Source organism: Pantherophis guttatus, chromosome 6 (assembly GCF_059756535.1).
Source record: "Pantherophis guttatus breed Tessera chromosome 6, ASM5975653v1, whole genome shotgun sequence".
NCBI lineage: Eukaryota > Metazoa > Chordata > Lepidosauria > Squamata > Colubridae > Pantherophis > Pantherophis guttatus.
In genome coordinates, this window is record NC_142068.1 from 32,842,390 (window position 1) to 32,856,007 (window position 13,618).

The 13,618-nt window shown below is 34.5% G+C and overlaps 1 protein-coding gene across 2 annotated transcripts in view; it reads right to left on the reverse strand.

The window, feature by feature from the left end:
* Positions 1-545: 545 nt before the first annotated feature.
* NYAP2 (neuronal tyrosine-phosphorylated phosphoinositide-3-kinase adaptor 2) overlaps positions 546-13,618 on the reverse strand; it is a 133,741-nt gene continuing 120,668 nt past the window's right edge. For both annotated transcript variants that reach the window (XM_034439380.3, XM_034439379.3), the window contains exon 7: positions 546-6,971. In XM_034439380.3, the coding sequence (XP_034295271.2) occupies positions 6,744-6,971 (228 nt within the window). In that variant the 3' untranslated portion in view covers positions 546-6,743. The remainder of the gene's footprint in view (positions 6,972-13,618) is intronic.

Sequence of the window (13,618 nt, forward strand, 5' to 3'; positions counted from 1 at the left end):
GCAGGAACACAGGGATCCACTGTTTGTAAGTGAACCTGCTATCTGATCCTCATTCCCATCTATCTGGCTGTTGGAACTTTAGGGGACCTGGGCTCTAGCTGCTGCTTGTAAAGGCCATGCATGCAGGCTTTTAGTGACAAGCCTGCTTTGTATCACTGAGCCCTAGCTGGGCTTAGAGATGCAAGAAAGGCCTTATGTCTCTTAGAATTGTGCCCACTAGCTTTTAGATTTGGTGACAACCAAAATCTTGGGGGTGGGGGTGAGTGGAGCAGCTATAGTTATCTGTGGATCTTTGAAGGCTTTCATAAGCTCTGCAGTTAGCCATTCTGACCCTACTTTGATTAAATCTGTATAATTCTTGCCACCTTGATCTTGCCCCACTGGATGTGGCTTAACATATATCTATCAAGCCTAATGCGTAAATTATAAATGGCCTTCCTTTACAAAAATACATTAAAGATTACATCCTAACATGTTTTATCTATATTATTACTTGGCCCCATTAGAGAATACAGTGTTGACATCATTAATCAGAGATCAAGGACTGAATATTTAAACTATTGCTTTTATTATAATTACACTGGTGCACAAATAAATAAACAATAAGTTATTATAAAATATTATCAATGCACTAAAAGAAAGCAAAACTGGTTTTCAAACAACATCTTATTACTTGAAAAGTATCAAAGTACATTTAATTACATCTTACCTAAAAAAAATCAAGTACAAAAATGAAAAGAAATTAATATGTATTCATACTGTGTATATAGAAATGGTTAATATATGATTACAGTTATTATCTATCTACTTCATACACATTTCAGGTAAGTACCTGACATTTCTAATGAAACATGGAAAATAAGATGACATTCAGTTTTAAAGTATTGGTAAACATATTACAATGGAATGGACATGTTATGGTTTCATTTTATTTAAAAACCCTGTCACTTATAAAGGTTGGGCCTTTGGCCCCTGTAAAAAAGAAAAACAAACAAACATTATTTAATACCATCAGTTAAAAATTAAGAAAAAAGAGCAAAAAACATACATTTGCTAATATACGTAAACACATTTTTAGTGCAAGAATTAACAAGACCTGTGACCTTACTGTGCTTTCTTGAAATCACAGTGCACTTGACACAAATTGCTACACTAGAATGCTTAATTTTAGAAATGTAAAGCAAAGTTAAGTGCATACCAAATATTTTCCATATATACAATTAGTGTAAGCGTGTGGATATCTATGCATGACTTAGATGTCATAGGGATTGCATATATCAATACAGCCATTTTAATGTGTTCACATTGCTAATACTGTTCAACCTCCACGCATTAAAACGGTAGAGCATAGAAAATGTTCAAATAGCATTTGGTTAGGGGGATCTACATAATCTCTCCAGGAGATGCATCCTTTTAAACATGGAACAGACATGTCTGTGTTTTCAAAAGAGGTGAATTATTTGAGTTTTTCTGTTACTGATAAATATCTGAAAGCTTTCAGAAACAATTTCCCCATTCAGCAAATCTTTCTATGAAGTCCAAGTGGATAAAACTACTTTTGCCTTTCTGCCATAACTATAACTTGGGAAATCAGAACTGTTAACAGGGAGAATTCACACTTCCATGCAGAAGAGGCATTCATTTACCTTTTAAACTGATGTCTTGTTCAACGTGATTGAATAATACATACACAGACATATCACAAAAAGATGAGCCTTCAAACAGCTTGAAAGGGTTGGGACACCTTGTCTTGGGAAGAAATCAGCTCTGATTTTATTTTCAATTTTCCTAAAGTTCACAGGTATGAATGCATGGGTGATTTCCAGCAAGTATTACTTTGGTAATTCCTACACATGGAATAACAAGTATCACCTTCTTTGCAAGTAAATCTACTGGGCAATTGCCAGCTTTGTGTGAGTTGGCTCAAATGGCCCCATGACTGATGCTGATTGGATTTAAAAACTCTTGATAGAATCAAAATAATTGAAAGAAGAAGGAATGAAGCTATAAGTGATTCATAGAAAGGAAAGGGTTGGGTAGATATGTTACAGGTGTTATTTTTCAAATTTGAAAAAATAATTCCAGAATTAAGGCCAGAACAAGGTAATATTATGTAACTAATAAAACCTCATGAACATTGCTTTAACATTTAGTTGAGTTCACCAGATTTGAAGGGTCATGTGTTCCATTTGTTCTGGTAAGAGTGTAGACCTTCAAGAAGTATATCAGAAAATGTGGCCTCATCAGAATTGCAAGGAATTCTTGTGTATTGATGGTGCCAGTACTGAAAGTGGAGTTATTCACTTTATTCGCAATCAGAATACTGGATATGAGAATCAGGAACAAAAGAAAACTTGACATTGTCAAAATGAAGATGAAGTGTACCAGTTGAATGTTTTATTAGTAAGAAAACTTAGGTAGACTGGAGAATGCCACTTAAATACAAATGATATGCAATAATCTATTCAGGCTGTGTCTGGAGTGACAGTGATATGTAAAAAGACATATAAGTATTAAAAGATATTAAATTAGTGGCTATTTCATAAACATCAATGTCACATTAGTATATGCATTTACTATAGATGAATTAGACAAAGATGCTGAGAAATTTTATGGAAGATTGCATGAGATGCTAGTTGTAATATCAAGAAAGTCTGTGACATTGCTAGTAGGCAACTGCAGTGACAATGTAAAAGAAAATGAAAAATCATATGAAGTTTTCAATTGTCTCAACAGAGTAAGGCAAGGGAGTTTTTTTTTTCTTTTATCACTCCCACCTACTTCAAGCACCATAAATGGAAACTCAACACACATGGATATTATTGGATGAATAACTCTGGAATAAAATAGTGTTTATAATAGAGTACACTATCTAGTCAGCCTGGGCACTTCTAAGTGCACTTCAAGAACAGTGCACGAGAACCAACCATGAATTATTAGTGCAACATATAAGGGTCAGACTTAAAAATAGTATAGAGAGTTGGTGTGCCAGTAAAATATGATATGAAAAACGTTAAATCAGAATGTGAAACCAAACTTAGGAACAGGTTTACTCTATTATGCAAAAGAGAAATTGGAGAACTATATGAAGAAATGACACAAATGCGCTATTGCTCAGCGCATTGTAAGCCGCCCTGAGTCTCTGGAGAAGGGCGGCATATAAATCAAATTAAAAAAACAAAAAAACAAAACAAAAACAAAGCCAAATCTATGAAACCTGTGCTTGCTGCTTAATGATGTCCACGCATGTCTTGATCTTATAAAGCAAAATCACAATGTCAGTTCTTCCATTTTTATTTTACTGATGGAGTTAGTTCTTATGGCAAAAAAAAAGCAGTTATCTAAAGCTGCTGCTAGCATATCTGCAACCAGGTCATTTTTAGCATTATAGCATTGTAATGCTGTATAGAGCATTATAAATACTCTGTCAAGCAAGAACAATGCATATTCCACTACCCTTTTTACCTGCTTGTGTTCTATCACTGAGGGAAAATGTGCATCTCAGTTATTCATGTGTTGTGGACTAGCAAGTGGAAAGAGACTCTCAGAGAGCCATTCTCCATGTTGTCATTGGAGGCTCCATGGGTGAGACGGGTGGGTTGATAATACTGCAAGATGAAGGAGAGGATGGAGTAGGTGCTTGACAGGATAATCTGCAATAAATTGGGAACACGATATGTGGTAATGGTTGAGAATATATAAACCCATCTTTTCTTCTCTGGATCAGTGATCAAAATGGGGACAAGCAGGAAACGTGTAGAAAGGAGCCATTGGAGAGCAAGAACTTAGCTGGGAAGAAGGGAAGAGTTGAAGCTTTTTCTCTCAGGCTCAACTGCAAGTCAGAACAAACTAAGGAGACATAATGCTCAACTTACATCTGGTTGCTCTGTGCTCAATGGATTTCTGAGTAATCGCAAATCTAGAACCAGGCCAGACTTCTTAGGACATACCGTAGGTATACAATTTATGGCCTTTGTATAGTATAGCTCCCAGCAGTCCTCAGTATCAGGCATGTTAGCAGACCTGTTGAGATTGTTGGGATTCAGCAGCTTCTGCAGGACATGTTGTGTGTTGTGTATTATACCTTTGGGGAACAAGTCCTCAGACAATTCTTTAAAGACATTCCACATAACAAAATCTGGTGTGCTGCAGAAGAACGGATACATTTTGCAGGTTTTCCAAATAAGCTATTTCAACATTTTCTTTCTTGAGAAAAGAAGTGCATTTTTAAAAAAAATTAAGTAACATTTTCTTTTTGGGAAATGAAAAAAATTCCTTCAATATGTTTGTAACAGTTTTCTGACAGGAGTCATGAGTGCACATGAGCAGGTGAATCACATGCCCATTTCAGTTGTTGCATATGCACAATGTGGCAGTATGGATTTAAACATCTGTCCCCGTGTTAATGATATTGATAAAACATAAATAATCTTGCTTAAACAACCTACTATACACACTTATAAACCCTTCACTTTTTAATATCTGATACAGAAAGCATCAATTTGGACATTAAAATATTCATTAGTTATAAAATATTTAAAAACTTTATTTTTATTTCAATCTGGAAAGAAACTACTATTGATAAAGTAATCATTGATTTCAGCAATATAGTACAAAATAACCTAGTAAAATTTTATGGATTTTTTTTTTCTTTTTGGTCTTATTGTTCAGCAGTTGCACTTGTGGCATGCTGTCAATATCATTTTAAACTAAAAAGCCAATATGATAATAAATTCCAATGACACTTTTTTTTCTTTTCAGAGAATATAATATTCTTAAAATGATTGTTAAAAGAGGACCCTTTTCATGCTGCCAAACGTTTAGAAGCATAGATAAAAATTTAAATATATAAAATATATGTGATCACATCAACTCTACAGCAATATGGATTCTTTTTTAATCTTATCCTACACAGTGCCTTCTGGAAGATACTTTAATGCACAAATCTCACCCTCTTATCCAGAATATAAACCATCTCTTTCTCCTGTTAAAACCAAGAGGCCATAATTCTTTGGTCATGACATTATAGTCTAGTAAGATGGGTGTGATGTCACAGAGGACTATGACCCAATTACAGGATCAACCAGGAATATGACATTGTGCGACTTGAGAGAAATGTGCTCTACAGATCCAACCCAAGGGTCAGATATCCCAAGATGAAGTCAACCTTTCATATTGACTTTAGTGAGACTTTACACTAACTCATTCTACCTAGACATGGAATGTAGTATCTTACAAAAGGAACATGAACATTGTGAACAGATTTTTGTTACCTTTATCTTCAACAACACAAAACAAATGAATCATTTTAAGCTTCTAAAAATGGACAGAAAACAAATAACTCATGTGATGTACAATATTTAGTCACAGTGAACCCTGGTCTCCGCAAATCATTTCAATAGAAGAAGAAAAGTTCTCCATAAAGGTAGTACATGTACAAGACATATACATGTTTAATCACCCTAACTTATTGGCATTGCTAAATATATTTACCCTGATCCAGTAATGTAATCCATGTCAAGAAGCCTATTTCTATGTGCAGATGCCCCTTGCATTTATCTTTATTCTAAGTAATGATCAATGTAAGTAATGATCAATGCTTTCAAGAGTCTCACATCCAAATCCATTGGTCAATATGCAGCATTCTTGCATATTTTATGCACTGCAAAGCTAAACTAGCAAACAGAGTTGCCTGCTAACTGATAATCTGTATGGGAAGGGTGAGGTGACTCACTTCCAGGCATCTTCTCCCTACCACTAGTTCTCTTTAAGGAAAGTGAGCACAAGGGTTGTGCAAATATTTGATTTAGAGATTTGATCTAGATGCATTTTAAATTATCTGTTCAAATAAATTTAAAATTGACTTTATTTTTTGGAAATCATTTGAAACACTAAACTGGATCAAACTGACAATGTGGACTGAATCAACAATTAAAATCAATTTGCTAATCCATGCAGCTGAACAGTGTTTGGTGGGAATGTTCCTTGTGCAGCATCTGTTTTCAAAAGTTTTTGGAGGCCATCCATCAAACACCACAATCAATTTTCCAGCCATATGAGGGAGGCTGGTGTAAGTGATTTTGCTCATCTTTCCAAATAAATTAATATTTATGAAATCTGTAATTGACATTTTGTATACTAATGAACACCCTTTTTTTAAAAAAAAAGTGCAGAATAAACACATTGAGCATTCAAGCAAATACTGTTTTACCTGCATTATTTGCACTTAGATTCTAAGACTTTTTATAGAAAATGCATCTAATGAATCTATGTGAATCTTTATTTAATGACTTCAGCCCTAGCACCAGTTTGAGTTGAATATTTTACTGTTAAACCAAAAATGTACATCCACATGCTTTTGTAAAGAGATTAAATTGGCCAGATGAGAAAATAAAAACATATATGTAACACAGAAAAAAGTTAAAAGTGTACACAGTTAAAACGTTTCATACATATTTGCATTATATTTTAAAAAGTGTATTAACTTGGGTTTTCTTTTAAAGAGATATGGAAAATATTTACATCTTACTCTTTTTCTTGGTCCAAAAGAATCCTCAGAAAAGGTGCATGCCTTCATTTCTGTGGGAGACATAGACTGGAGTCTGATGGAGGGTTCCATTTTAGTAATCTTTCTCCCTAGGTAGTTCTTCACCAGAATTTAGATTCTAGCAACTACCTTTCTAGAAAGGTAGTCTGACAGTGCAGTCTTCAGGAATGTATGGAAGATAATCCCCATGGACATATCATATTGCAGTATCCCAGAAAACAGTTTGTTGCTTGGAATATGGAGGAGGGCTGTATTTCTTGGTTCCTGTGCTTTTTTTCCAACTTGGCAAGATAGGCATGCTGTCTTGTTTGCAAAGTCCTTTCTCGGATTTCTGTCGTGCCTTGATTTCTTTGCACAGGCAACGTTTTTTCTCAATCATTTCCAGCATTGTATGGTCTCCATGCAACCACTGCATGCATGTCACCTATTTAGAAAAAGGCACAAGATTTAAACATGATTGATGAATGGTACTGGCCTCTTGAGTAAAATCAGGAAACAGTTACTTGAGGAGACAAAATATTTAAAACAGTGAAATAAAATAAAATGAAGTACAACATATAGAAGAATGGTTTCAGATGTATAAATGAGTAGCTGAAATTTTCCAGTCTTCATGTCAATATTATTCTAGATTAGTCTTCCCCAAACTGAATCCTTCTGGCTTCAAGCCTCATGAATCCGTTGATTGCAGTAATGGAACGCATGGTTAAAATTGAATCTAGGTTGTAGTGCAGTGTAGATCAAGAATTTAATAGAGTAGAGTAGAGTAGGGTAGGGTAGGGTAGAGTAGAGTAGAGTAGAGTAGAATAGAATAGAATAGAATAGAATAGAATAGAATAGAATAGAATAGAATAGAATAGAATAGAATAGAATAGAATAGAATAGAATAGAATAACAGAGTTGGAAGGGACCTTGGAGGTCTTCTAATCCAACCTCCTTCTTAGGAAGGAAACCTTGTACCATTTCATACAAATGGTATGGTTATGTTTCATACAAATGGCTATATATATTTAATTCATTATTTAAAAGATCTGAACTAAAATAAATAAGACTACAGGAGAGAGAATGCCTGTTTCAAAAATCTTGCACTGGAAAGAAAATGCCTGTTGCCAAACCATAATATGTTCTAAATGAGTTTGGGCAAAATATCTGCCATAGATAGGATATGATGCATTTATAAATAAAAAAGCAATTAACAGAATTCAGTGTTTGCTCCTAGTAGCATAGCTATCTAATTCATTTGCCAGTTATGTCAGATTAATTTTTAATATTTGAACAACTAAGCAATTTATCTGAACATTTCAGGTATCAAATCTATTTAATGGAGAGTTACTGAAACTTTCCTTCAAACAAAGCCCAGCTGCAGTATAAATTATCATATGTTGTGCGAACACTTCTGGATTGTATGAAGTAAATAAACAAACACCAATTCAGAGAAAATGTGGAGTTTAGTGCAGCTACCATATTTGAGTTGCAAAAATCTGGGCAATTGACAGTAAAGTGTTACAATTTTCTGTACTTCTTTGCTTAGAGTTGATGCCAATTATTATTATTATTATTATTATTATTATTATTATTATTATTATTATTATTATTATTATTATTATTATTATTAGCCAAGGTGGCACAGTGGTTAGCAGCACTGCAGCTATTTCAGCTGACTGCTAGTTCAGCAGATCAGCGGATCAAATCTCACCGGCTCAAGGTTGACTCAGCCTTCCATCCTTCCGAGGTGGGTAAAATGAGGACCCAGATTATTGGGGGCAATATGCTATTTAGTATACTGTCTTTGGTGTAAGGCGCCCAGAGTCCTCAGAGAGTGGGCAGCATAGAAATGTGAATAATAATAATAATAATAATAATTGGCTTAAACAGTCCAGTTGGTAGGGGTGTATGTAACTAACAATAAGAATTATTTGTTTTTCAAAAATAAGCATATAAAATCTTCAGAGCGAAAATGTATTAAACAACCCACCCCCCTTCATGCTATATATAGACTATTGCTATTTACTCTGGGAAAAAAAACTAGTAAGGTAGGACTTACCTGTAGTTGCATGTGCTGCAATGAAAGTTCTCAGTTTAATATATATTTATTTTACTGTTTTTCCTGTATTGGGGGTATACATGATTATAATCTGAACTCCATAGTGACCGGAATTTCTTTTAGGATTCTTAAGATGTTACCCTGTCCCTTTTCTCTTCCAACCATATTTTCATCTTCACCATATTAGTGGTAGTATTTTATGAAGGTTTTGTTCTGCAAAAAGTCTATTTCACAGAAAGACAATTACACAATAATGTTAAAGCTAACTTGCTGGAACTTCGTTTCCAGTATTGTTTCCTTGATTTCCCAATTTTTGTTCCTATTATGAGCAAAACATTTCAGTCTCTTCACTCAGAAAGCTCTGGCTTCTGGTGATTCTTGTTGAATTCTCAAATAAGATAAAGGAACAATCTACCCAAGGTTTTAAATTTCAGACCCCATAATTCGAACAAGTAATTAAGTATTAACACAAAATATTTCTTTGCTTATAGTGAAATCCTATCTACTTATAAGTATTGTCCACATTAATGCTGCAAATGCCTGTAGACAGCTATACCTTAACATGCAATTTCAATCTTTTAATGTATACTTAATCAATCAGGTTCACTGATTAACTGATTTAATTATATGTCCAGAATCATGCTTTTATTGCTAGTTCATTTCAATGAAATGTTACTTCATACTGCATTTCAAGGTATGATTCTTCGTTGTTGTCTTCAGCACCAAAACCATTGAAGATATGTCATAAAATAGGCTAACCTTCACTAGTTTGTAGATAAATATGCAAACACAACACAACTTAAAAATATGGAAACACTTCTGGATTGTATGAAGTAAATAAACAAACACCAATTCAGAGAAAATGTGGAGTTTAGTGCAGCTACCATATTTGAGTTGCAAAAATCTTGGCAATTGACAGTAAAGTGTTACAATTTTCTGTACTTCTTTGCTTAGAGTTGATGCCAACTAGAGTAACATAGAAAGCCAGTAAATAAATAAATAAAATGCTTTCTCTGACTTCAAACCATAAGAATGTGCCCAGAATAAGTTTTTAAATTTAGTGGTCCAGATCCCTGCATTATGTCCCAAGCATGACCTTGAGTCAGAAATGATGGAAATAAAAACTAGAGTATGAATAGTTACAATTAATCACTAGCTAAAGTTATCTTATTTTCCTGTGGGACTTGGCTCCATGAACTCTTGATAATGTCTGCCAATCATTTGTTGAAAAGAAGATGTTTAGGTCCTTGCTAACTAGCCAATACTTCTGATAGACAATTGATTGATTGATTGATTGATTGATTGATTGATTGATAGACAGACAGACAGAGATAGAGAGATATAATAGATGGAGATGAGAGAGAGAGAGAGAGAGAGAGAGAGAGAGAGAGAGAGAGAGAGAGAGATCCTTTGCATTTCCTCATATCAGTTAATGTGCAACATTAACACCAGTTAATGTTGCACATTGGGTAGCAGTCTACCTACATACTATTGATGACTCCTTGAGAACTGGAGACATGCATAAGTGCTGGCAACATTCTCATGCAGTTAAAAGTAGTGCACAAGAGCATTTCTCTGAAGTACCTCTATGTTTTCCCCATTCATACAAAGAGCCCATTTGTGGAATATCATTTTCTATATAGGATTGGGCAAGTGGAAATTTCTAAGAAAGTTCTTCTCTAATATTTGCTACACAGAGAAACATTCAAAGAATTAGAGCTGCAGTATTTTACAAGATCCTTGCTGCTTTATGTTATCTTATTAGACCATGAGAGAATCTACAATGGGCCATCGTGGAGAGAGACCTCACAGCCTAGTCCAGCTTGGGGGCTGGAAACTCAACTATTTTATCTATTACCTGAAGATAAGAACAGGACCAGTTCACAGCAGAATGAGAAAAAATGCTAATTAGTTGATTACAATATTAGTCCTTTTATATTAATTCAAGATAGACACATCTGTGTTATAAGAAGCAATAATTAAATCCTATTAGACTCTCCATACAAAAAAATCATTTTTATAAACACCTGTTATCAATAAATCAATTTGCGATTAAAATTTTAAGGACTGATAAGGAATGTGTGTAAAAATGCGAAACAGTTTTAATATTAAAAATATAAATAGATATTAGATTACAGTTTATTCAACAAAAGTTAATATTTCAGACTTATTAGATACCATTGTGTTTGTATAAAAAAAGAAATTAATAAATTCTCGCATTACTGGAGATGAATCAAGAATAACACTTCATTTGAACATTGTGTTTTTGCAATATCCTAAAATTATTGTGTTATGTTATAAGGAGGTAAAGATATCAATTTGATTCTGAAGCAAAGTTTAATATTGTCAAATATTCTTTTTAGCTCTATTGACAAGTGTACAATAGAAGAATATTGTATAATATAAATGTCTTGCTTATCTGAATAACCATGGTGTCAGCGTTCCAGAAAAACCCCAACTCCAAATAAAGATGTGGAAGCAAGCATTTTCCAAAGTTCTCTTTACTAGAATAGGCAAACTAGCACATCTGGGAAAACCTGAATCTGAAAAGCCCGGGTTTTCCCTTAGTAAGTCAAAACTCCCAAAACCATCCCCTTTCTCCCCAGTCGATCACATGTTCCAATCAACGTCCGTTCCATCTCGACCCAGCCCCCTGACCACTCCTTCTCCAGATGCTGGATTGCCCTGACCTTGACCGACAGGAAGAATGCTAATATGTCTATTAACAACCCCTCTCCTTAATCCCCCCTCCTACTTTCCCACACATGAGAAGGTGGCAGCATTGAAGCTTCCGGCCTAATATGACTTCCAAAGCTTACACACGGCTCATCAACCGCCTGAAAGAAAGCCTTCTCACTTGTAATGGTCTTTATGTGTTTGCGTGCTTGTCAAGTTTTCTTCTGTTATTGAAATGAAGAAAGTACAGAGGAATCCTTGGGCAATATGTTATCCAACCATTTAAAATACTAAAACTTTAGCTTAGACAAGGCTGTGGATGCTCATCAGAGAGATGCATATAACATTAATTTTGATGTCCTTTTGGTATCATAGTTTTTTAATTTATTCTGTTTAATTATTCTGGATTTCAATCTCTGCCACTTTTTGCTTTGGAATTTTTCTTTGTGTTATTGTTTCTAATGTGAATTTTTAACAATTTATTGTGTTTCTATTTTGAATTTAAAAAAAAGATTGAAATGAAGAGAATAAAATGAATTATACCAGACAAGATTTTCAAATCATTTTTGTAATCTTAAAAGCAGGGTGTTTTCTTAAATAAATCGGGGTATACTTTTTAACAAAGAAAATTTATTTTCTAAGTTATTAAAGGTGTAGGCATTTGCAGTTGGGGTGGGGATGATGACCTAATTGTCATGACATCATCACACAAATATTGTGACTTACAACATCACACAAATATTGTGACTTACATATTATTCTTATTTGTACTATAAGACTGTGATATTTGTACTATAAGACTGTGATGTCAATGTTTTGACATCATCATGGTTTGTCATGAATACTGCTGTCTAATGCATCATGAATTCACAGAATAACACTGACTAGAACTGAATCAGCTTCTTGAATGAAGAATGAACGAGAAGCAAAATGTTTTCAAAGGAAAAAAAAAACCCACATCCAATTGCCTTTTGGAAAAAGCATCTTTGGGACAACCATGTCCTGGATGATGGAGAATCTCCATAGAGATTTAGTTTATACTGTGTATACAATATACACTGATTCTATACATGTCATTTCCATACTTTCCATACTGAAAATATTTTCAATTTTAGAATGATGTTCACACACTTTCCAATATAGAATTTTGTATCATAATGACTATGCTTCAGCATTCAAGAATTTTCAAATTGTTCATTAATCCCTGGAATGAATTTCACAATAGGTTTAGTGAAATATGTTTTTCACAATTAGTATTGTTCTTGGTTTCCCAAATCCATTCCTTTGTGCTATTCTAAAAACGAAAGAATCCAATAATCTAGAAACCACATCTAATTTTCTGAAACAAGTCCTCGACACAATTAACCCAGAGATGGAAGATCTTGTGCTGTTGTTATATTATGAATGAAGGCAAATATATTTGCTTCAGAATAACAATGCAAGATCGAATCTGGGACTGGGAATCAGTCATTGGGACCAGAGATTTATTCTTCCAAGCTTCCATGGGCTCCAGCAAGAGTCTGAAAGCTTGGAAGAGTAAATCCCTGGTCCCGGTGACCAATCCAGATTTGATCTTGTTATATTGTGTGTGTGTGTGTGTGTGTGTGTGTGTGTGTGTGTGTGTGTTGTTGTTGTTGTTGTGTGTGTGTCTTTGGATGGATGAGTGGATGGATGGATGGATGGATGGATGGAGAGATGGAGGGAGGGAGGGAGGGAGGGAGGGAGAGATAGATACTCCTTTTCTCTCACACCACCTCTCTCACCACCTCTCTCACCACCTCTTTTTATGAAGATTTGGCCTTCTTCCAGCAAGAAAATACATGAGATTGCAATAATTTATTAATTTACGGTTCTGTAAATCCATCAGTCTACCTGGAAAAAATCCTCAAGGACAAATAATATAATTAACATTCACTGAATGGAAATTATTATCCTTAAAAAGTAAGTATGCTTTATGTTAGTAGAGATAGTTCCTAACAAAGACTGCGAGGCTTCAGAGCACTAATGTGCCCACTGTGAAGTGTGACGTTACTGATTATCTGGAGGTCCAATAAGTAGAACTGCCCAAGCTTTTATCTAGAGTCTTTTGGTGGCAAGTGTCCAGTTGGAGGAATGAGGTGTAGAAATAAAAACTATAGAAAATGCTCAGGGCAAAATATACTGTATATCACTATGGAAACATATTAGGAGCTGTAGGGCAACAGCTACTTTTCCAAATAATATTTACTTAGTGAGTTACTGTGAAAAGAGATGTGCTGGGAACTTTGACAAATTCCATCACATTAGATACATTTTTACTCAATTTTGACATAGTCTACCCAAAGTGCTAAACAGTGACAAATATTCCAAAATTC